The sequence below is a fragment of the Pleurodeles waltl genome, chromosome 10 (assembly GCF_031143425.1).
Source record: "Pleurodeles waltl isolate 20211129_DDA chromosome 10, aPleWal1.hap1.20221129, whole genome shotgun sequence".
In the NCBI taxonomy this organism is placed as follows: Eukaryota; Metazoa; Chordata; class Amphibia; order Caudata; family Salamandridae; genus Pleurodeles; species Pleurodeles waltl.
The window spans coordinates 916,191,759-916,216,549 of NC_090449.1; the positions used below are offsets into that span (position 1 = coordinate 916,191,759).

At 44.8% G+C, this 24,791-nt stretch overlaps 1 protein-coding gene across 1 annotated transcript in view; it reads right to left on the reverse strand.

Annotated features, from left to right (window-relative positions):
- LOC138262461 (ATP-dependent translocase ABCB1-like) overlaps positions 1-24,791 on the reverse strand; it is a 691,566-nt gene that overhangs the window by 142,806 nt on the left and 523,969 nt on the right. The window contains exon 21 of the mRNA XM_069212356.1: positions 7,790-7,987. Within this exon, the coding sequence (XP_069068457.1) occupies positions 7,790-7,987 (198 nt within the window). The remainder of the gene's footprint in view (positions 1-7,789; positions 7,988-24,791) is intronic.

Sequence of the window (24,791 nt, forward strand, 5' to 3'; positions counted from 1 at the left end):
AACTGAACTCGGATAAGACTGAGATCCTCATCCTCGGCTCCAACAGTTCGGCATGGGACGACTCCTGGTGGCCAGTCATCCTTAGAACCACACCAACTCCCACCACCCACGCACGCAACCTCAGCTTCACACTAGACCCATCGCTCACCATGACCCAGCAAGTCAACTCCGTCTCATCCTCATGTTTCAACACGCTCCGCATGATTCACAAGACCTTTGGATGGTTTCCCATCTAAACCAGAAGAACTGTCACCCACGCACTTGTCAGCAGCAGACTGTAGTATGGCAACGCACACTACGTGGGAAACAATGGCCAAGCTCCAGAGGAAACTTCAACGTATTCAGAATGCCTCTGCATGCTTCATCCTCAATGTCCTGTGCCAGGAACACATCTCAGCCCACCTCAGAGACCTACACTGGCTCCCAGTCAACAAGAGGATTGTAGGAGGCTGGCCTGGCTCATAGTGAGTACTTGATGGTACTTACACCTTGTGCCAGGTCCAGTTATCCCTTATTAGTAGATTAGTAGTGTTCTAGCAGCTTAGGCTGATAGAGGTAGCTATAGAAGAGCAGCGTAGGCTGAAATCTGAGACAGGCAAAGCTCCTACTATACCACTTATATCATATAGGTACTATGGGGGTCATTGCAACCTCGGCGGTCTTTTGACAAGACCGCCGAGGGACCGCCGTGCCGAAGACCGCCAGTGGTGGCGGTTTTCCGCTCGGCGTATGATGACTGTTGGCAGCTCTACGTCGTTTTTCCGATGGAGAGCCGCCAACAGCCATAGTGACGGGCGGCGGGGAAGTGGAGGTTGCTCCAACTCCACCACCACGCCAACAGAACACCGCCCAGCGAATCACGTCCTGTGATACTGCGCGGCGGTGTTCTGTTGGCGGTGTGGTGTCGGCGGAGCTGCCCCCATGGCTCCCGTCCCCTCCTGGAGGATCGACGGAACAGGTAAGTCGATCGTCCGTTAGGGGAGGGGGTGGGAGTGTATTGTGTGTTGTGTGTGTACATGGGGGTGTGCGTGGGTGTATGTAGAGGGGGTGTGTGACTGCGTGTATGCTTGCGGGGGTGTTGTGTGTTTTGGGAATGAGTGCGTGTATGTCTGTATGGATGTGCACGTGTATGTTTGAATGTGGGTGTGCTTGTCTGACTGTGTGTGTGGATGTTGGCATGTGTGTCGGGTTGTGTGCTTGTATGTGTGTTGGTGGTGCCTGGTGCGTGTCAGGTGTGTATGTGTACGGTAATGTCGGGGGTCGGGGTGGGGAGGGGGTCCTGCCACCCTTTGGGGGTGGCAGGGGCGGTGGGGGGTGTAAGAGAGGGAGTCAGGGTGGGGGCAGGGTGGTGGGGGAGACCCCTATCAGTGCCAGGGAATGAATTCCCTGGCACTGATAGTGCTTACCGCCATGGATTTCATGGCGGTTCCTACCGCTGGAAATCCACGGCGGTAAGCCGGGTCACAATACCGGTGGCGGTATTGTCACGGCCGCCGGGCTGGAGACCCAGGCCTCCAGCCCACCGGTCGTCTCCGCCCTGGCGGGCGAAACGGGGAAGCGGTGGATGACCATGGCAGTAACCGCCATGGTCATAATTCCAAAAAATAGAACGCCAGCCTGTTGACGGTCTTACCGCCGCTTTAACACCGTCCGCCAGGGTTGTAATGACCCCCTATATCATAGGAAAGACAATACTCAGAGTTACTAAAAATAAAGGTACTTTATTTTAGTGACAATGTGCCAAAAATATCTCAATGGACATACTCCCTTAGGAGGTAAGTAAAACACACAAAATATACACACAAACCAAAATCAGATAAGTAAAACAGTCAGAAAGTAGTGCAAACACTGTAGAATACAATAGTATGCAAAAGGCCTAGGGGCAACACAAACCATATACTAAGAAAGTGGACTGCAAAACAGGATTGGACCCCTAGGCTAGTGTATTATGTAGAGGGTCACTGGGAGTGTAGTAAAACACTAAGGGTGTCCAAGATACCCCACCGCAAGACCCTGGAAAGTAGGAGTAAAGTACTACTATTTCCCCAGAACCACACTAAAGTGGTGATAGAGGATTTTGCAAAGACCACAACAGATTGCAAAGCATTGAAGACGAATTCCTGGACCTGAGGACCTGCAAAGGAAGGGGACCAAGTCCAAGAGTCATTAAAGTGCCCACTAAACTGCAGATGAAGATGCAAAATGGCTGCCTCCGAATGGAAGAAGCTGAAGATTCTGCAACAACGAAAGGAGCTAGGAACTTCTCCTTCATGCAGAATATGTCCCATGGAGTGCTGGAGAATGCAGAGTTGTTTCTTTGGCAAAAGACCACTAACACGCCTTGCTAGATGCAAGAGTAACGGTTGATAAAAAAGGGTGCTGCCTGGGCCCAGGAAGAACCAGGATATTGCCACTTGGGAGAAGAGACAGAGGGGGCCCTCAGCAAAGTCGAGAGCCCATGCACAAGAAGGTAGCACCTGCAGAAGTCCTTGAACACGAGTTCAAGAAGACTGAACAGATCAGTCGTCTCAACACTACAAAAGAGAGTCCCACAAAGCCGGATGTCAACTCAGGGAGTTGAGCAATGCAGGACGGAGTGCTGGGGACTTGGGCTTGGCTGTGCACAAAGGATTCCTTGGAAATATGCACAGAAGCCCTAGCCGCTGCAGTTCAAGTGGTGCACAGGATTACTGTCTGTAGACGGGAGGCAAGGACTTACCTCCTCCAAATTTGGACAGTTGGACCACTGGACAGTCTGGGTCACTTGGGTCCACACTTGTGTTTCAGGGACCACGCTCGTCAGGATGAGAGGGGTCCCAGAGTACCGGTGATGCTGAAGTTTGGTGCCTGCTGGAGCAGGGGAAAGATTCCGTCAGCCCACGGGAGATTTCTTCGTGGCTTCCAGTGCAGGATGAAGGCAGGCAGCCCTCAAAGCATGCACCACCAGGAAACAGTTGAGAAAGTCAGCAGGATTAGGTGCTACAATGTCGCTGGTAGTCTTCTTGCTACTTTGTTGCAGTTTTGCAGGCGTCCTGGAGCAGTCAGCGGTCAATCCTTGACAGAAGTTGAAGAGAGAGGTGCAGAGGAACTCTGGTGAATTCTTGCTATTCGTTATCTGAGGAAAAGCCCACTGGAGAGACCCTAAATAGTCCTCAGAGGAGGATTGCCCACCTAGTCAGGTAAGCACCTATCAGGAGGGGTTTCTGATATCACCTACTGGCACTGGCCACTCAGAGGCCTCCAGAGTGCCCTCACACCTCTGGATCCAAGATGACAGAGGTCTGGGATACACTGGAGGAGCTCTGGGCACCACCCCTGGGGTGGTGATGGACAGGGGAGTGGTCACTCCCCTTTCCTTTGTCCAGTTTCGTGCCAGAGCAGGGACTGGGGGTTCCCTAAACTGGTGTAGACTGGCCTATGCAAGGAGGGCGCCATCTGTGCCCTTCAAAGCATTTCCAGAGGCTGGGAGAGGCTACCCCTTCCCAACCTGTAACACCTTTTTCCAAAGGGAAAGTGTGTAACACCCTCTCTCAGAGGAAATTGTTTGTTCTGCCTTCCTAGGAGTGGGCTGCCCAGACCCCAGTAGGGCAGAACCCTGTCTTTGGGGTGGCAGCAGCGGTAGCTGCAGAGAATACCCCAGAGAGCTGGTTTGGCTGTACTCGGGGTTCATGGTGGAGCCCCGGGGATGCATGGGATTGGCACCCCAATACCATATTTGGCATGGGGGAACAATTCCATGATCTTAGACATGTTACATGGGCATATTCGGAGTTACCATTGTGAAACTACATATAGGTATTGACCTCTATGTAGTGCAAGCGTGTAATGGTGTCCCCGCACTCACAAAGCCCGGAGAAATTGCACTGAACTATGTGGGGGCACCTTTGCTAGTGCAAGGGTGCCCTCACACTTAGTAACTTTGCACCTAACCTTCAGCAAGTGAAGGTTAGACATATAGTTGACTTATAAGTTACTTAAGTGCAGTAAAAAATGGCTGTGAAATAACATGTGCGTTATTTCACTCAGACTGCAGTGGTAGTCCTGTGTAAGATTTGTCTGAGCTCCCTATGGGTGGCAAAAGAAATGCGGCAGCCCATAGGGATCTCCTGGAACCCCAATACCCTGGGTACCTAGGTACCATATACTAGGGAATTATAAGGGTGTTCCAGTGTGCCAATTAGAATTGATGAAAATGGTCACTAGCCTATAGTGACAATTTTACAGGCAGAGAGAGCATAAGCACTGAGGTTCTGATTAGCAAAGCCTCAGTGACACAGTTAGTCACTACATAGGTACACACATTCAGGCCACAAACTACGAGCACTGGGGTCCTGGCTAGCAGGATCCCAGTGAGACCGGCAAAAAGCACTGAGGTTCTGATTAGCAGAGCCTCAGTGACACAGTTAGTCACTACACAGGTACACACATTCAGGACACAAACTATGAGCACTGGGGTCCTGGTTACCAGGATCCCAGTGAGACAGGCAAAATAAAACTTACATACATGTAAAAATGGGGGTAACATGCCAGGCAAGATGGTGCTTTCCTAGTAGGATCACCTTCAAACTCCTCATCCACGCTCACAAGGCTCTCCACGACGCAGGCCCTGCCTACCTCAATGAGCATCTCAGCTTCCACGTACCCACTCGCCAGCTCCGCTCCGCCAACCACGCCCTCACAACCGTACCCGCATCCATCGTACCACATCCAGCGGCAGATTCTTCTCCCACCTTACAGCCAAAACCTGGAACTCACTCCCTGTCAACCTACGTCTGACCCAAGACCTCCTGACATTCAGGAAACGACTCAAGACCTGGCTATTCGAGCAGTAACAACCCCCCCAGCACCTTGAGACCCTAAAGGGTGAGTAGCGCACTTTACAAGTGATTTATTGACTCAAAGTAACACAAGGTAGTCCTTTGAACTGTGTTACTTAACTTTCTATCTAGTATTCCTTTCAGAGCTGCACAAATGTGCAAATATACTTTGTGTGTGTGGCTTAGTAAATGCCAAATGGATTTTTCATGGCAACTGTACCACAAAAGTGATGCAACCCCAATGCAAAATCTTCGGAAATGCAGACTGAAGTGTCTAAGTGAAAAATAACTTTGCTGTTCTGGGGATGGGGATAAATCCAGAATGAATCTGGCCCACCAGTAATGGGTTACTTATTAAGCAAATGGATATTGCTTCACTAAAAAATGGAAACTCTTCTCCTCTGGGGTTATTTCAAACTTTAGAACATTTCTGCCTTTGAAGAAGCAGTTTATGGATTTTAGCAATTTTATAATTCTACTTTGGGTCATGAACACGATCATTTGAGCGATTGTTTCAGTTAAGGGTTTCTGGGCATAATACAATTACTGATTACTCTCCCTGTCCCTGAAAAGCCATAATGCAATTACTTTCCATTCATTTACCAAAGATGACAAATAGAAACAGAACTATGCCTCCAAGGATTGTTTTTGTGCAAGAAGATATCCATTCCTGCACAAAAACAATCCTGATTTTAATACAGGCACCCTTTCACCATGGTGCAAGGGTTCATGTGCTAGCTCAAGGCAGCCATAAGTGCGCCGGGACATAGAGGAAGCTAAACAGTGCTATAGCTTGGTAACAGTGGTGCTGTTCAGCTCTCTTCTGTCCATGCTCCGCTATGCCGCAACTTGCCTTTCTGCGATGTGTTCCAGGAATTATTTATAACTATACCCTTACATCTGTTAGATCAGACGTCATGTTTTAAAGGGAGGAGCGACATGTGCATGCACAGAACACTAATATGTAAATACTTAAGACAAGATGGAAGCTATTCAGTGTTCTGCTTTCTTAGATTTCCCCATACGCTGTTATACAATCTAAGGAAGTGTTTTGACAGGATCAAGTATGCTTCTGATACTTTATTGCTTACACACTATATATTCTAATAGTATTTGTATAAATCCTGTTTATTCATTGAAAATCAAGTGTAAATCTCCAGGAATTTTAGTGTAGAGAAGCTGTGCAACTGTAGGTGAGACAACTGCTCTCAATGCTCACAGACTAAAGTTGGCTTTAGCATCAGCAACATTTTGGGTGGAAGAAGACTGTATATGAATTGATGGAGTGAATATTACAATGTAATGTGAAATAAATCAATGGCCCAGCAAGACACTTGGAGAAGTTTTGTTTTTAAGGTGAGAGCTGGGCAGTCATCAGTTAGGTATTTGTTAAGGTACAATTAAGGAACAAGGCTTGCACTGCAAGTGGGTCACAGTGCAAAGCCGGACTTCAAGGCATTCATTGGCTACTTATTCAGTTTTCCAAACGTAGGAGCAATTGGAGGTGTAGGTACAGCAAGCCAATCTGTGACTGTCTGTGCCTACATCTTACCAGGTATTGTGCCCAAATGTGCAGAGAAGCTTAACGCAAACACTGAAGATGTGTTCAATAGCTCTTACATTTGTTGTCCTTATTAAAGTGGCAATGTTGCTATTCATCACCAAAACTCTCAGAGCCGAATATCATTATAATTCAGTTCTCCTCTAAAGAGTGTCATATGCTTAGTTAAAGTGCTTCTTAAACTTTTACGCTAATGCCATGCATTGCAACATATCCTCAGACAGTTGTCTCAGATAGACATATTAGTTTCAAGGCAAGTGTAAAAAAGTTGACAAACAAAAGGGAAAATTAAAGCATTATCTAAGCAATGGCCATGTTCGTGGTACAGGATTATATTCCTGTAGCCAGTAAGGATTTGCAGAACCCCACAATGATGGAAGCAAGTTGTAAAAGCTCATAGAGCTGCAAAACGCCTCAGGGGAATTTAGGGTCTAATTTATATCTTGGCAGTAAGTATACTCCAGTGTGACAAAGTATTTAGATGTGGGAGGACCTTTGTTTTAATCATTACAGAGACTTTTCCATCCCTGCCCTGTTTAAACCCCTCTGATGACCCTGTGAAGTAAGGAGTCAGAACTCTGATTCCACTCACCCAATTTAGATGGGGGGAATTATAGGTCAATTTTCACTGCCAATCATTGCCAAAAAAAACCCTGGCGGTAAAGGGCAGTGAAAACTGCTAAATGTCCCCCACGCCATGGAGAGGCCTCTCATGTTTAGGGGAGCATTTTCTTTTTTTTTTTCATTTAGAAAACCCCATTCAAATTAAAAAAAAAACAAATACACTTTATCGGAGCCGTGCACCGAATTGCAAATATCATTGGCGGGAACCGTCGAGACAATGGCTCCTGGCAATGCCTTAGTGGTCATTTTCAAATCTGGTATATGGCACTTCTGCGAGGGTGACAAACCACTTTACTTCAATTTACTAAAACGTACTCCAGTTTACTCGATCTTTCTAGAGGAGAAATGAGCCATCTGCCAGATTACAAATCTGGCCATTTGTTGCTTCACTTTGTTAGTTTAATCAAGATTAAAGATCAAAGAAATGACTGTGTAAGGGCCTGATTTAGAGTTTGGTGGATGGGTTACTTCAACACAAGGGTGACGGATATCCTCTCTGCCGTATTATGATTTCCAGAGAATATATTGGGATCATAAAATGGCTGACAGAAGATCTGTCATGTTTGTTATTGAGTAACCCCATCTGCCAAACTCTAAATAAGGCCCTAAGTCTTTTCAACGTTTACTAAGAATATTGATACTTGTTTTTCTTCATTTTACACTTCCTTAACACATCTCTGGGGAGTTAGAAAAGATTGATGAGCATTCAACTGGACAGGATTGCATAATTAACACATTTACTTTTACATTACAATTCAAACAAGAAAGATATAGTGTTTCAACTTACCACATGCCCTTCAATGGGATCATAAAATCTCTCCAAAAGTTGAATTATGGTACTCTTCCCACAGCCACTGCTTCCAACCAGAGCAAGGGTTTGGCCCTTCCCAACCTGTATGTTAAGTCCTCTCAAAATGTGATCTGTTGGTCTTGTTGGGTAAACAAATTTGACGTCTCTAAATTCAATGTTACCATCAAAGGAGTCCTTGAAAGAAACAGAAAATTGGAAGTTTACAATTGCAAGAGGTTAATTTAATTTAATATGACAGGAAGGCAATCTTATGGTTGCGGAGGAAAATAAAATAACATTTTGTTCGGTTACCTACTCTGACTTGTGGCTACTTTCTAATTGAAATGGACACGTTTATCATGGCTCTATCATCCAAAGTATCTTCAGAACCATTCACTTCAGAATAGTACAACATTGCTATTGCACAACTCAGGGAATGAACTGAGCCTTGCGTCAGTGTGACATGAAGCACAAGCCCCAAACAGATTCTGTTTTCCTAATGATCTCTTCCATTATGTTTTTTTTATTTTCACTGATTCTAAAGTATTTGAAAAGTATTTTTGTGACCAGGTAGGTCATTTGTGAGCTGATCTATTTACTAATAGGTCAGCTTACAAATTACTGATTCCTACTGGATTGCAATTTGACCTACCTCATTTATATTAATGAGGTAGGTCGCAAATTGCTGAATAATAAGGCCCAGATTTAATAGATTCTCACGCATCACAGAAGCCAAAAAATCTGAGCTGTGCTGCATGAGAAGGAGATAGCACCATATTTACAGAAATATGGCACTCTCCTCCCCACCCCTTTGCAAAGACACAGAAATCTGCTGCCGTGACCCCCACACACACCTTTGAGCCATAGTGGAAGGAGGTGTGCGTGAGTCTAGCATAGCTTTTGTAATGGAAGGATAACCTTCTAGTACAAAATAATATGCGTAGACACACTTTAAACCTTTTCCTTTTAACAGTGCAGCACACATGCAACATCAGAAAAGAAAGAAGTGAACATATTTCTCCTTTTAACGCCTACTTTCACATGGAGATAACATTTGGTGCAACACCCTGCCTTCTATTGTTTGTATATAGGGCTTGACATCAAAATGGCAGGGGTGGTTGCATGGGAACACCCATGTACCACTCATGTAACACCCTCTTGGCACTAAGTAACACAAAGTAGTGCTTCACACTGCTTTGTGTTATACTTTAGTGTTGTTTTTGGGCTGTAAAGTAAATAGTTAAAAAAAGATTTTGCATTGATTTGCGTCACTTTTGTGATGCAAAGCCAGTATAAAATCTCACTAAATATAACCTTAGAAAAGACAGCCATCACATAAATGGAGTTCTGCTGGGGTCAGCCGAACTCCATGTCTTTCTCTGCTTTTAAATAAAGCATTTTTTTTAATGCAACCCATTTTCCTTCAAGGAAAACGGAAGGTGTTAAAACGGGAAGTTTCACTTTTAAAGAGAAGGCAGAGGTCTATGGATCACCACCTACTCTTAAAAATATTTTGTTAAATCTTTACATAGAGAAAGTGGTCCCTTACGGGCCCCTTTCAATTTAAGAATAGATTACCACCTCCTTTAGCGAGGTAGAAATAATTGGTGTGTTGTGACCGGAAATTAGTCTCAAAACATTAGTACATACCACTGCAATTTGGTGTCTGGAACGTACGCCCTACAAACGCCCCTTTCAAATACTGAATCGGTATTGACTTGCGAACCCAAATTGAATTGCAGTTTAAGGTTTGTACATAAGAAAATGCATTTTTGCTTTAGCAAAAAAGCCTGAGTCTGGACATTGGGCTGTTTGCAACCTCAAAAATGCTTTAAACATCTGGCCCTCAGTTTCTTGATCTTAATGGCACCAATAATTTTGTAAAATAAAAACTTTTGAGCCAGATACAAGAACTAGCAGTAGACAAATCCATAGATATGAGCAATCATTTTGCAATTTAACAATGGGCCACAGAACAAAATTATTAGAAAAACATTGCATACTGGAGAATTTTCTAACCACACTACAGAGATGTCATCACAACCCAACCAAGTCAGATCATTCAGATGGTATTGTATACTTTAGACATTATTACAGAAAAAATGTAACACTGAACCCTAATATGAAATTGCAGTGCAAGATCTGAAATGGTTGTAAGGCCTTCACATTTTCAAAGGAAAAATCAGTTTTCTGACATTTGTATGCAAAGTAGTTGAGTAGCAATATGGCTTGAAAAACAATTCAAGTTCAGCTTTAAAGTCCTACTTATAGAAAGTGGGTTACTAGTTGTGGGGGGCTAAGTATCAACTCGTGCAGCAACCACAATCTCTGTCAGTTTTAAGTACAAGTAAACCCCAAATTAAACTGGGCATTACCCTCTAGTAGAAAAATCACACACCAATTTAGAAAAAAACAGAATATATTGTAATAAATTATTTGACACCAAAATGATGAAAATCTAATTAGTAGAACTGGAGATATGCATAGTTAATGACTTCAGGTAGGTAAACACATAAAAATGTAAAGCGCCACTCACAGTTAACTGGTCATTCGACACCAGGTGAAAGTCACAGATTCAGGCCAATCACGAACGACCCTAGGCCATATACAGGGACCAGGTTAATCCTGCTGAAAATGTTACCTTTAAAGCTCAGTGCGAAGAGTTCTGTTCACAGTGGTAGAGGCCACGAGAAGCAGGAAGAGCATTGTGAATGATTGTCGAGGTAGCAAGAAGAGCAGGCCAAGTGTCTCTGATGGTGAACACTGTTGTAAGAATGATCCTGCCAGGCATCGCATATGGTCATTACTGGAGCTTCACATTCCTCATGAGCAGTTAATGTAGTGGAGTGAAGTGAAGATTTTGAGTCGCTTGTAAATGTTGGCGATTGCTGTGGCACGAAGAGTTGGATTTGCCAGAACTTTGTGTTGGTGGGTGGTGGAGGTGGCACGATCTTGGTGTGAATGGGCCCACACTCCAGCAGAGACTAGCAGGGCTCAGGAAGTTCCAGTTGGTATTCCAGGTAACAGCTCAGCTGGTCAGTTACAGGAAGACTCTGGATCGTATTATGTTCCTGTAGCTCAAAGCAGGAGATCAATCAGCTGACCCTTGGAGTCACTTAAGCCTGGGATGAAGGGTGTAGGTCCAGTCTTTTTTCATAAGCAGGTGAGCAAGCAGAAGAGCAGCAGAGTACCAGGGTGTTGGAAAGTGGATTATTGGTGAGGGCAGGTAGGTTCCTACACTTAGCAATAGGCCACAAACCTCAACTAGGTCCAGTCAAGTTCTCAATAAATGAATCCTGGCACAAACCTTTGTAGGTTGGCAATGAGCAGTTGGGAGTACCTTAGGAGACAGGTGTGTAAAGCATTTAATATCAACAAAACAGTAAAAACATAAAACAATAAAAATCCTACACCACTTTATTAAAATAGTTTATATTTTTATCTTTAAAATGGCACTAAAATGATAAAAATCCAATAAAGAGAACTGGAGTGGCTCTCGACCAGGGCAAAGTCAAAAGTTGAGGCCAACCGTGACTGAGCTCTGCCCAGCTTCTCTGAGTTGGAGGCCTCGATCAAAGTTTTACCTTCACACTTAGACAAATTTTTGAAGATCTCTCACCGAGGGGTTGAAGTAACAAGCTGAGGCCGACCTCGCAGGAGCCCTCTTCTGATGCACGTTTGGGGGGCGTTGTTCATGTGTTCTAGGTTCAGACTTAGAAACCTTTTCCGGATGGAAATCTTTATCCGGGACCAAGTTGAAAGTTGAAGCACAACCTTGATGGAACTCTCCTTGGATACATTATGCAGGAAGCCGCAGTCAAACTTTCACCTTGAACTGAGAAACTTTTTGGGAGCTTTACTTTAACAACGTTGGACGACTCTCCTCAGCAAGCCAGTTTTGATGCAACGCCATTGGATTGCCTTTCCGTGCTGCCACGTCAAAACCTAGAAGGCTGGGGCTTCAGAGTTTTTCAGCGGGACGAACCTGCAAGTCAGACCGGATCGCGGGCCAACGTTGGCCGGCTTGACTCACAACATCAGGTCAGTCCACCTATGGAGCTTGTTTTCAAAGTTGCTCCAAACTTCTATATCTTCTTCCAGAAGTATGCTAAGGCCCTTTAGGTGTCCTCAACTCACTCCAAGATTCCAGAAGCTCTAAGGTGCTCCTTGGGAGTTAGGAATCCAACTCTCAGAATCCACCTGGTTCAAATCATTAAATGACCACTGGTCACTGCTCAGCTATGAAATTATTTCAGGGCTTGATGCAAGGGAGTCTGGTCAGCTCTTTTCTATTTGTAGTTTACAGAAATTCCCTTCTTGGAGTAGTAGAAGCCAGGCAAAGTAATTTTCTTAGTGAAGCCTAAAGTGGACAGCTGGTGTAGTCCTTCTGATTGCAGTGTCCTGATGCAGGTCAGTCCTTCTTCTTCTTGTCTTGTTCCAATAGGGATCTAAAGTGGGGTGTAGATCTGCCATATTTATCTTTGCTCCTGGCAGGGGAAAGCAAGGGGGTGCTCCTGTCCAATCACATGGAGGCCACCACCCTCTTGAGTGACCATTTCCTGGAAAGTTTGGCAAAATCAATCCAGGGGTACAACATTCCTACAAAATCCAAGATGGCAAAAATTCAATCTTAGATCTGGCTGAGCCCACCCACTGGTGTGGCTACTTTTCCCTTAACACACCCCTTTCTGAATCTAATCTGGGGGCACCTGGTTGTCTGAGGCTGCAGGAAATGGGGGAGGTCCTGTTGCTGTCCCACATGTCCTTCCCTCCTTTGAAGTCCAGTTTGGCTGCTCTCCCACATCCTGTTCTACTTTCTGCTGAGACAAAGCTCCTCCCACCAGATGCTTCCTTTGCTCCTGCCCAGGCCACTACACACTTCATCAGGGCAGCCTGGCTCAGGGTGCCAGAGGATGACCAATCAGAGAAGGGCACTACAGGGCTGAAACTGGTACCCTTTAGAACAAGTTCTAAAACTCTTTCACTGTTCAAGTGATTTTAAATTCAACAGTGGCAAATTGTTGGATTTATTATAACTTTTATTTTGAGGCCAGACTTGCTATATTTAGCTCCTTCCTACTGAAATGTAGACTTTATTATTTTAAAATAAAGTCTCTCCATGTCAACCTATGGAACCCAGTCACTACAGTAAGGAAAACAAATTTGGCTATTCTCCCTCACCAGTACTTACAAAACATCTTTATAAAGTCCCTGCTTATAGTTACACTGTACTGAACCCGGGGGACACTTAGGGCACTCCTTAGGGACGATCTATATGGAAAACTAAAGTAGCTTAGGACTTTGGAAGTACTCTTAATTGCAAAGTCAAACTTGGGGTTAACTTTAATTAAAAGCAGCCAGCTACTCAGACTGCCTTTGAAATGACACTGGGCACCACAGCATTGCTCCTATGGGTGTACTACCTATGCTGGGGTTCCTAAACCTACATTTCCTACCATGTACTAGGGACTTGTAGGTAGGTTGATGCAGCCAATTACAATTAGCTTAATTTGCATATACCATTTTAATCAGAACACAGACCCTGGGACTGTTTGTAGTGCCCAGGACACCATCAAAGTAACAAAGTACCAGTGTGAGTGATAAATGAGGGTGAAAGGTTAGGGGGCTTCTGCAATCAGCCCAGTTTTCCCACACAGGGCAGTAGAATGGTAGTCCTTCAAGCAGAAAAGCAGTAAAGCAGCACAGAAGTCTGTCTTCTGCATTATCCACAGGTCTGAGAGTGTATTGAAGAGTTGGGTCAGAAGGTCCAATATTTATACCTGGTGCCCATTTTGAAGTAGGAGAAGGTTCTGGAGGTTTCCTTTTGAAGTCCTTGAAGTTCTCTGCTCCCTGTTCCCTAGCTGCAAGCTGGCTGCATGAACAATGCAGTGGTGAAAAGTCCTTCATGTGAAGGCAAGGCAAAGAATATTCAGTTTCAAGTGGGGCTCTGCGCACCTCTACCACCCCATCCTCCCATCCTGCAACATGATGGTCCATCCAGGCATTACTAATCCCTCTATTGTGTGACTGTCTTTGGGGAATAAACAAAGTCCAGCTGCCAACCCAGTCATGTGGCCCAGGAAAAGGCTGAGGACATCACTAAAAGTGGGATTTTCAAAATTGTAACTTAAAATCCGAATTCACCATCAAAGAAGATTTTTAATTACAATCTGTCAAACTCCAAACATAAAATTCCTGTCTGCTCCCAATTGAAAGTTATTACATTTTTCCAGGTCTAAATAGTAGTATAAACTGCATACGCAGCCTTCCAATGCAGGCCTGAGACATGTTCAAAGAACTGCTTACTGGGTGGCGCAATCAGTGATTTAGGCCCACTAGTAGCATTTAATTTACATGCAGTACTACCTTACTATGGAATTAAAGGTAAAATGAATTTGCCAGTTGGGTGTAAGACAATGTTACCATGTTTAAATAAATGAACACAACCACTTTAGCACTGATAAGCAGGGTAAAGTGTGCAACAAAAATGGGTTCAGAAAACAGAAAGGGGAAGGCAAAAAGTTTGGGGATGACCCTGGAGAAAAGGTAAAGTGCAACACCTACATTCTCAATCTCCTTATTCTTTATATCAACAATAACCAGTGGAGAAAAGTAAAAAGGAAACGGAAAACATTAGAAGTGAAATAGATCTTGTTAACCAACTTATAGGTATTTTCCAACTGCGGCATAAATGCATTTTCAGTCTTACTCCAGCATGTGACTACTGCTTCATCCCTGAAATTCACTGATTCACAGGGCCTAACAGCCATGATTGTAAAGGATACAGAAGAAGACTTTGATACAGGAAATAACCTTTGGTTACATGACAGAAAAAACAAAGTCTAGAAATCCCAGAGAAAGTGATGGTTCACTGATCAAAGAACCATCAATGTGAAAATATCACGACCACAATAGAGTGGTCAAACACTAAATTGAACACTCAATCAATATGTGCAGCTGAGAAATATGAAAATTCGTATTTTTCGACATCCCCACTCAGAGAACACTGAGGAGGATCCTGGCCCACCCTATACTATCTAGAGTATGCTTAAAAGGAGCTCAGGGTGCCAAAGAAACATAGTAGCTGAGAGGCAAGGAAATTAACAACCAAAGTGCAGATTAATTAGAAGAAGAGTTAAGAGATCAATTCTCAAGGTCATGACAAGTGTGATTCTAAAACAAGATATCATTAATGTTTTGAGGAAAGATATGTGTTAAAATCTAAAATAATACCTGCCTGTCAGGCAATATATGGGTCTACAAGTTCACTACTGAAGCTTTAAATAGTAAGGCCATCTAGACTCATCAGAAATATCATTAATGCTGGTCAAATATGAGATTCAACAAAATGTGACTGTGACATATATGGGCAAAATGATCATGCTGCATTAGTTGGCACAATACTAGCATCTAGAAACAAATCTGTAGGAACAGGCAATGTCAAGTAACAATCACCTGGATACGGGTAAAGTTTATGTTATGTGACATCCCTACGAAGGTGGTAAGACTTCACAGAAAACTTATTAGGGTCAATTCAAAATTGCATTTTGTAGTACGTTAATAGTACTATAATAGTACTAATCATGTACTAAAAAAATTGAAAAACAGGAAAATGGCTTTTTCCAGAGGAGTAAGGAGGGGTTTAGGGATTGACATGCACCCACCCTCAAAAAAGTAAGCCCATTCCTATTCATAAACTACACATCTATAGTACTACAGCAATAAAAGGTCCAAACACAGTTGTAAATATACTCCAGCCAAGCCCTGTAGTAAGTCCAGCACTGCATTGGGCAATAGAATAAAAATAACACACTGTAGGAAATAATATTTGAACATTTGAAATAAAGAATATATGTATATATATGTGTGTGTGCATGTGTATATGTACCTATATTTCCTATGGAAACTAGGTCCTCACTATAACTACCTATTTGCGGTCACCAGTAGGTAGTTATAGTTAGGACAGCGTTTTTGACTTACCTATATCTTTGGTACCGTTTGACAACATTTTCCAGAAAAAAGTGCCCTGGTGATTCTTGCTGCACATGGAAAGTTTGGGGGTCATCCATTAAGTGGGGGCTGAGAAAAAAAGGGGGTCAAACAAATTGTATTTCTCGTGTTAATTCCCATAGGACCTTTAGACATGCCTACAGCACGAACCACTGGACGGAATTACACCATATTTGGCAGAAAGCTAACTTTAGGTACACAGATTATATCTTCACTTATTTGGTGTAAATCTGTTCAGTAGTTTTTGAGATATTAAAGGAAAGCCAAATTTGTAAATCTGGGCTCACAAATAATTTGCTAATATTTGTTAATTTTCACAAATGCGCATGCAGGAAGAAGCGCTGTAATTGGTTGACTGTAACCTGACTAGAAAGTTGTGGCTGCCATTTTATTACACAGGACATGGTCCCCAGGTTTAAAAATCCTAAATGATAGTGGCATAAGGGGGCAGGATGGAGGTACCCTCACCCCAGGGGCGCCCTCACCCGATGGGTGTGATATAGGTGTGTTTTAGGTGAAAATTATGGGAGAGGGGCTCATATTCACACATTATCAATAGAGACTGCCCAAAAATATCCAATACTGTCATAAATCACACTTAAAAAACAGGTATTTCATACTGTACACATTGTCTAATTATCATCGCTTTACAGACTCAAGTTTAAACAGAATTAAGGTCAAGTGACCTAAAATCATACCAGCACGCCCTTAATCATCAAGGTCTAAGCAAATAAAATCACTTGTTAGAAATAGAGGTCACGTGACCTAATCAAACAGACCTGCCTCCTCATTGCATGAAAATTGGAATCTTTTTGGAAAAAAAAAATATAATGCTGCAAACTAAAAACACGAAGTATATCTATCCACATCAGATATATTGCATCGAAGAGGGACACCTTGCACATGAAAGGAAGATCTGGGGAGTAAGGCGTGTGGGCATTTTTTCAGCGATAAACCTATGTACTTATATGATCACTCAATGATGTTGCTGGACAGGCTTAGATTTTGCCTAGAGAACATTTTTTCTTTCTGTGAAGACTGGTGGTACAGGCAACTGGTCAGGACTTTAATGGGCAGATGCTCTGCGCCTAGCTATGCTGGTATATTTATGGGTTGGAGGGAGGAACAGCATGTATAGGTTGCATCCTGAGACCTTGACAGGAATACTTCAGAGAGTAGAATCTGGTAAGTCCAAACACTAAAAATGTCACCAAAATGCTATGTCATGCATGCACACCACTCACCTATTGTCACTCTACACACCAGCCGAGTGTCCACCATCCGGCAGAGCTCCATTTGACAACTCACATTTGAAGTGTACTCACTTGGGAAGATGATATTTGTATAGTGCTTGTAGTACAGGGACTGACATGACTACAACTCCCAGGAGGCACGCACTGTTCTACAACTCTAAACACCAGACCAGTGGGCACCTCTCCACACACCCTGATTGGTACATATCACTTGGGGAGATAACATTTGTCAAGTGTCTGTAGTGCAGGCACTGGCATGACTGCAACTCCCAGCAGGCACTAGCCCTGCAACTACAAACATTAGCACAGTAGTCACATGCTACTACACATCTGTTAGTGAACTCTCAATTGAAGTGTACTCACCTGGGGCAGAATATTGGTCAAGTGTGTGTACTAGGGAGAGTGACATGACTGCAACTCACAGGAGGCACTGTTTCAGCAACCATAAACATGCAAGCAATAGTCACTTGTCTAAATACCACTGGTTGCCAACTCACAATTTAAGTTTACTCAGCTGGGAGGATAATATTTCTCAAATGTGGGAAGTAGAGGGAGTGACATTAATACTAAGGCCGGGAAGGCCCTGTGTCTGTAAAACCAACCACCAGCCCAGTGGTCTCTTGTAAAAATACCATTATTTGGTAACTCTTAATTGAAGTATACCCACCTGGGAGAACAACATTTGTATAGTGTGTGTGGTAAAGGGATTTACATGACCGTAATTCCCAGGAGACTCTGTCACTGTCACTCCAACCTCCAGCACAGTATTCTCTTCTTCAAAGAGTCATGTTTGGTAACTCACACATCGAGTGTACTCACCTCAGGGGATAATATTTGTATAGTATGTGTGCTACAGAGAGTGACATGACTGCAACTCCCAGCAGGCCTTGTGTCTGTGTAGAAGGCTGGACTGGCTTGTAGTGGGTACCAAGGGGCACTTACACTTTGCACCAGGCCCAGGTATCCCTTATTAGTGTAGAGGGGTGTCTAACAGCTTAGGCTGATAGAAAAGGTAGCTTAGCAGAGCAGCTTAGGCTGAACTAGGAGACGAGTGAAGCTCCTACACTGGTGTCATATGCACAATATCATAAGAAAACACAATACACAGATATACTAAAAATAAAGGTACTTTATTTTTATGACAACATGCCAAAGTATCTCAGTGAGTACCCTCAGTATGAGGATAGCAAATATACACAAGATATATGTACACAATACCAAAATATGGAGTAATAGCAATAGAAAACAGTGTAAACAATATATAGTCACAAATAGAATGCAATGGGGGCACATAGGGATAGGGGCAACACAAACCATATATTCTAGAAGTGGAATGTGAACCACGAATGGACCCCAAACCTATGTGACCTTGTAGAGGGTCGCTGGGACTGTAAGAAAACAGTGAGGGTTAGAAAAATAGCCCACCCCAAGACCCAGAAAAGGGGGTGCAAAGTACACCTAAGTTCCCCAAAGAGCACAGAATTAGTGATAGGGGAATTCTGCAAGGAAGACCAACACCAGCAATGCAACAACGATGGATTTCCTGACGAGAGTACCTGTGGAACAAGGGGACCAAGTCCAAAAGTCACGATCAAGTCGGGAGTGGGCAGATGCCCAGGAAATGCCAGCTGTGGGTGCAAAGAAGCTGCCACCAGATGGTAGAAGCTGTGGATTCTGCAAGAACGACAAGGGCTAGAAACTTCCCCAGGCTTGGCTGTGCACAAAGGAAATCCTGGAAGAGTGCACAGGAGCCGGAGTAGCTGCAAAACACGTGGTTCCCAGCAATGCAGTCTAGCGTGGGGATGCAAGGACTTACCTCCACCAAACTTGGACTGAAGAGTCACTGGACTGTGGGAGTCACTTGGACAGAGTTGCTGAGTTCAAGGGACCTCGCTCGTTGTGCTGAGAGGAGACCCAGAGGACTGGTGATGCAGTTCTTTGGTGCCTGCGGTTGCAGGGGGAAGATTCCGACGACCCACAGGAGATTTCTTCGGAGCTTCTAGTGCAGAGAGGAGGCAGACTACCCCCACAGCATGCACCACCAGGAAAACAGTTGAGAAGGCGGCAGGATCAGCGTTACAAGGTCGCAGTAGTCGTCTTTGCTACTTTGTTGCAGTTTTGCAGGCTTCCAGCGCAGTCAGCAGTCGATTCCTTAGCAGAAGGTGAAGAGAGAGATGCAGAGGAACTCTGATGAGCTCTTGCATTCGTTATCTAAGGAATTCCCCAAAGCAGAGACCCTAAATAGCCAGAAAAGGAGGTTTGGCTACTTAGGAAAGAGGATGGGCTAGCAACACCTGGAGGAGCCTATCAGAAGGAGTCTCTGACGTCACCTGCTGGCACTAGCCACTCAGAGCAGTCCAGTGTGCCAGCAGCACCTCTGTTTCCAAGATGGCAGAGGTCTGGCGCACACTGGAGGAGCTCTGGGCACCTCCCAGGGGAGGTGCAGGTCAGGGGAGTGGTCACTCCCCTTCCCTTTGTCCAGTTTCGCCCAAGGCAGGGCTGGGGGATCCCTGAACCGGTGTACACTGGCTTATGCAGAAATGGGCACCATCTGTGCCCATGAAAGCATTTCCAGAGGCTGGGGGAGGCTACTCCTCCCCAGCCCTAACACCTTTTTCCAAAGGGAGAGGGTGTAACACCGTCTCTCTGAGGAAGTCCTTTGTTCTGCCTTCCTGAGCCAAGCCTGGCTGGACCCCAGGAGGGCAGAAGCCTGTCTGAGGGGTTGGCAGCAGCTGCAGTGAAACCCCGGGAAAGGCAGTTTGGCAGTACCCGACTCTGAGCTAGAGACTCGGGGGATCATGGAATTGTCTCCCCAATGCCAGAATGGCATTGGGGTGACAATTCCATGATCTTAGACATGTTACATGGCCATGTTCGGAGTTACCATTGTGACGCTATACATATGTTGTGACATATGTATAGTGCACGCGTGTAATGGTGTCCCCGCACTCACAAAGTCGGGGGAATTTGCCCTGAACTATGTGGGGGCACCTTGGCTAGTGCCAGGGTGCCCACACACTAAGTAACTTAGCACCCAACCTTTACCAGGTAAAGGTTAGACATATAGGTGACTTATAAGTTACTTAAGTGCAGTGGTAAATGGCTGTGAAATAACGTGGACGTTATTTCACTCAGGCTGCACTGGCAGGCCTGTGTAAGAATTGTCAGATCTCCCTATGGGTGGCACAAGAAATGCTGCAGCCCATAGGGATCTCCTGGAACCCCAATACCCTGGGTACCTCAGTGCCATATACTAGGGAATTATAAGGGTGTTCCAGTATGCCAATGTAAATTGGTGAAATTGGTCACTAGCCTGTTAGTGACAATTTGGAAAGAAATGAGAATGCATAACCACTGAGGTTCTGGATAGCAGAGCCTCAGTGAGACAGTTAGTCATAACACAGGTAACACATACAGGGCACACTTATGAGCACTGGGGCCCTGGCTGGCAGGGTCCCAGTGACACATACAACTAAAACAACATATATACAGTGAATTATGGGGGTAACATGCCAGGCAAGATGGTACTTTCCTACACAACCTCCCCCAAACGAAGGACAATAAGACTAGCCATGCCCTGATGAGTCTTCATTGTCTAAGTGGAAATATCTGATGAGTCCATCTGCATTGGAGTGGGTACTCCCAGGTCTATGTTCCACTTTATAGTCCATTCCCTGTAGGGATATGGACCACCTCAACAATTTAGGGTTTTCACCTTTCATTTGTTTTAGCCAAAGTAGAGGTTTGTGGTCTGTCTGAACAATGAAGTGAGTGCCAAACAGGTATGGCCTCAACTTCTTCAGTGCCCAGACCACAGCAAAGGCCTCCCTCTCTATGGCAGACCAACGCTTTTCTCTAGGGGTCAACCTCCTGCTGATAAAAGCAACAGGTTGATCCTGGCCCTCAGAATTAAGTTGTGATAAGACTGCCCCTACCCCTAATTCAGATGCATCAGTTTGGACAATTAATTTTTTGGAGTAACAGGGGCTTTTCAGGACAGGTGCAGAGCACATGGCCTACTTTAGCTCCTCAAAAGCTTTCTGACAGTTTGCTGTCCATAATACCTTCTTAGGCATTTTCTTTGAAGTGAGGTCATTAAGAGGGGCTGTTATGGAGCCATAGTTCTTTATGAACCTCCTGTAGTACCCAGTGAGGCCTACAAGGGCTCTCACCTGAGTCTTAGTTGTAGGGGGAACCCCATCTATAATAGTTTGGATTTTCCCCTGAAGTGGTGCAATCTGTTCTCCACCTACCAGGTGTCCCAGATAAACCACTTTTCCCTGCCCTATCTGGCATTTTGAAGCCTTGATAGTGAGGTCTGCCTTTTGCAGGGCCTCCAAAACTTTCCATAGGTGGACCAGGTGATCATCCCAGCTGGAGCTAAAGACAGCTATATCATCTAGATATGATGCACTAAAAGCTTCCAGCCCTTGCAGGACTGTGTTCACCAACCTTTGAAAAGTGGCAGGTGCATTTTTCAAACCAAAGGGCATTACTGTGAATTGGTAGTGCCCTCCAATGGTGGAAAATGCAGTTTTTGCTTTTGCATCCTCTGATAACTTGATCTGCCAATACCCTGCAGTCAAATCAAAGGTGCTTAGATACTTGGCAGATGCCAGTGTATCTATTAGCTCATCTGCCCTGGGTATAGGGTGAGCATCAGTTTTGGTTACCTGGTTGAGACCTCTGTAGTCAACACAAAATCTCATTTCCCTTTTACCATCTTTGGAATGAGGTTTTGGTACAAGTACCACAGGAGAGGCCCATGGACTTTCAGAGTGCTCAACCACTCCCAGTTCAAGCATTTTCTGAACCTCTTGTTTTATGCAGTCTCTGACATGGTCAGGCTGCCTATAGATCTTACTTTTGACAGGCAAGCTGTCTCCAGTATCTATAGTGTGCTTACACCAAGAAGTGGTGCCTGGCACAGTAGAAAACTGACCCAGAAGGGTTTATGCAGTGGTCTTTCTGCTCAGCAGTAAGACAATCTGCCAAAACTACACCTTCCACTAGAGCATCTTCTTCTGTGGAAGAGAAGAGATCAGGGAGAGGGTCACTCTCTTCTTCCTGTCCTTCATCTGTTGCCATGAGCAGGGTGAGATCAGCCCTGTCATAGTAGGGTTTCAGGCGATTGACATGGAGCACCCTAAGGGGACTCCTGGCAGTGCCTAAGTAAACCAAGTAGGTGACTTCTCCCTTTTTCTCAACAATAATGTGGGGTCCACTCCATTTGTCTTGGAGTGCTCTTGGGGCCACAGGCTCCAAGACCCACACTTTCTGCCCTGGTTGGTACTGAATCAGAACAGCCTTCTGGTCACACCATTGCTTTTGGAGCTCTTGGCTGGCCTGAAGGTTTTTACTGGCCTTTTTCATGTACTCAGCCATCCTAGATCTTAGGCCAAGTACATAGTCCACTATGTCTTGCTTAGGAGCGTTTAAAGGTTGTTCCCAACCCTCCTTCACAAGTGTTAGAGGACCTCTTACAGGGAGTTCAAAGGGGCTGAAGCCCACTCCTTTTTGGGGTACCTCCCTGTAAGCAAAAAGGAAGCAAGGTAACAGGACATCCCATCTCCTCCTGAGTTTTTCAGGGAGTCCCATTATCATTCCTTTGAGAGTTTTATTAAACCTCTCAACCAGTCCATTTGTTTGTGGATGATAGGGTGTGGTGAACTTGTATGTCACACCACATTCCTTCCACATGGCCGTTAAGTAAGCAGACATGAAATTGCTTCCCCTGTCTGATACTACCTCTTTTGGGAAGCCCACTCTGGATCAGATTCCCAGGAGGGCCTTTGCCACTGCAGGAGCTGTAGTGGTCCTTAGAGGAATTGCTTCAGGATATCTGGTGGCATGGTCCACTACCACCAAGATAAACCTATTGCCTGAAGCAGTAGGAGGGTCAAGGGGGCCAACTATGTCAACCCCTACCCTTTCAAAGGGAACCCCAACCACAGGTAGTGGAATAAGGGGTGCCTTTGGGGTGCCACCTGTCTTGCCACTGGCTTCACAGGTTTCACAGGCCTTACAAAATTCCTTTGTGTCCTCTGACATTCTAGGCCAATGAAACAAGGGAACAAGCCTGTCCCAAGTTTTCATTTGCCCTAAATGTCCAGCCAAGGGAATGTCATGGGCTAGAGTTAGGAGGAATTTTCTGTATTGCTGAGGAATCACCAATCTCCTGGCAGCTCCAGGTTTTGGATCGCTTGCCTCAGTATACAAGAGGTTGTCCTCCCAGTAAACTCTGTGAGAGTCACTGACATCCCCATTTGCTTGTTTGACAGCTTGCTGCCTTAGACCCTCTAGTGTGGGACAGGTATGCTGTCCCACACTCAGTTCCTCCCTGGCAGGCACCCCTTCTCCCAAAAGCTCAGCAGTGTCTGCTTCCAGCTCCTCTGGTGTAGGTTCTGCACAGGGTGGAAATTCTTCTTCCTCAGAAGTTGAATTCACTGTAGAGGGAGGGATAGTAGGTAGTGTTTTACCTTTACTAACCCTAGCTTTTAGGTAGCACTTGGTCCATTCTTCCAGGATCCAAGTCACCCTGTCCTTTTTGCTTTTTGGCCTGAGCCCTGGTCAAAGCAAAAATATGCCCTGGAATGCCCAGCATTGCTGCATGAGCCTCCAACTCCACTTCTGCCCAAGCTGATGTCTCTAAATCGATCCCTAGTAGAGAGTCTACAGGTAAATATGAGGCAACAACAACTTTCTTTGAACCAGTAAACCCGCCCCCCCCAGTTGAGATTCACAACAGCTATGGGGTGGCTAAGAGTGTTGTTATGAGCATCAGTCACTTGGTACTGGTGACCAAGTAGGTGTTGTTCAGGGTAGACCAGTTTCTCTATTACCATTGTAACACTGGCACCTGTGTCCCTGTAGGCCTGAACCTCAACACCATTTATTAGGGGTAGTTGCTTGTACTTATCCATATTAAGGGTCAAGCAACCAAGGTGGCCAAATCAATGGCCCCCTCAGAGACTACCACAGCCTCTGTGGTCTCCCTAACAAGACCAACCCTAACTAAATTACCAAAAGTGAGCCCAGCTACTCCCTTGGATTGGCTATTAGTAGGTTTGCTCCCACCACCACTGCTATTACTAGGGGCACTAGGTGTAGCAGCAGGGGTTGTAGTGGTAGGAGGCTTGGTGCTTTTCTTTGGGCAACTGGGATCAGTTTTTTACATAAATAGCACCATGGTTTCTTTTCCTTATTTTGATTTGAAGAGGATTTGGGCCCACCAACCCCACCAGAGTGTTTTTGTGGGCCTGATGAAGACTCATTTTTAGATTTGTCCCCACACTTGTCAGAAGACTTACCATCCTTCTTCTTGCCATCCTTGTCACCCCCTGTATGAACTTTTCTGTTCACCCTTGTTCTGACCCATTTGTCTGCCTTCTTTCCCAATTCTTGGGGAGAGGTCAGATCAGAGTCTACCAGGTACTGGTGTAACTAATCAGACACACAATTATTAAGAATATGCTCTCTCAGGATTAAGTTATACAGGCTTTCATAGTCAGAAACTTTACTGCCATGTAACCACCCCTCCAAGGCCTTCACTGAATGGTCAACAAAGTCTACCCAGTCTTGTGAAGACTCCTTTTTGGTTTCTCTGAACTTGATCCTGTACTGTTCAGTGGTTACGCCATAACCATCAAGGAGTGCATTCTTAAGAACTGCAAAATCATTGGCATCACTTTCCTTAACAGTAAGGAGCCTATCCCTACCCTTTCCACTGAAAGATA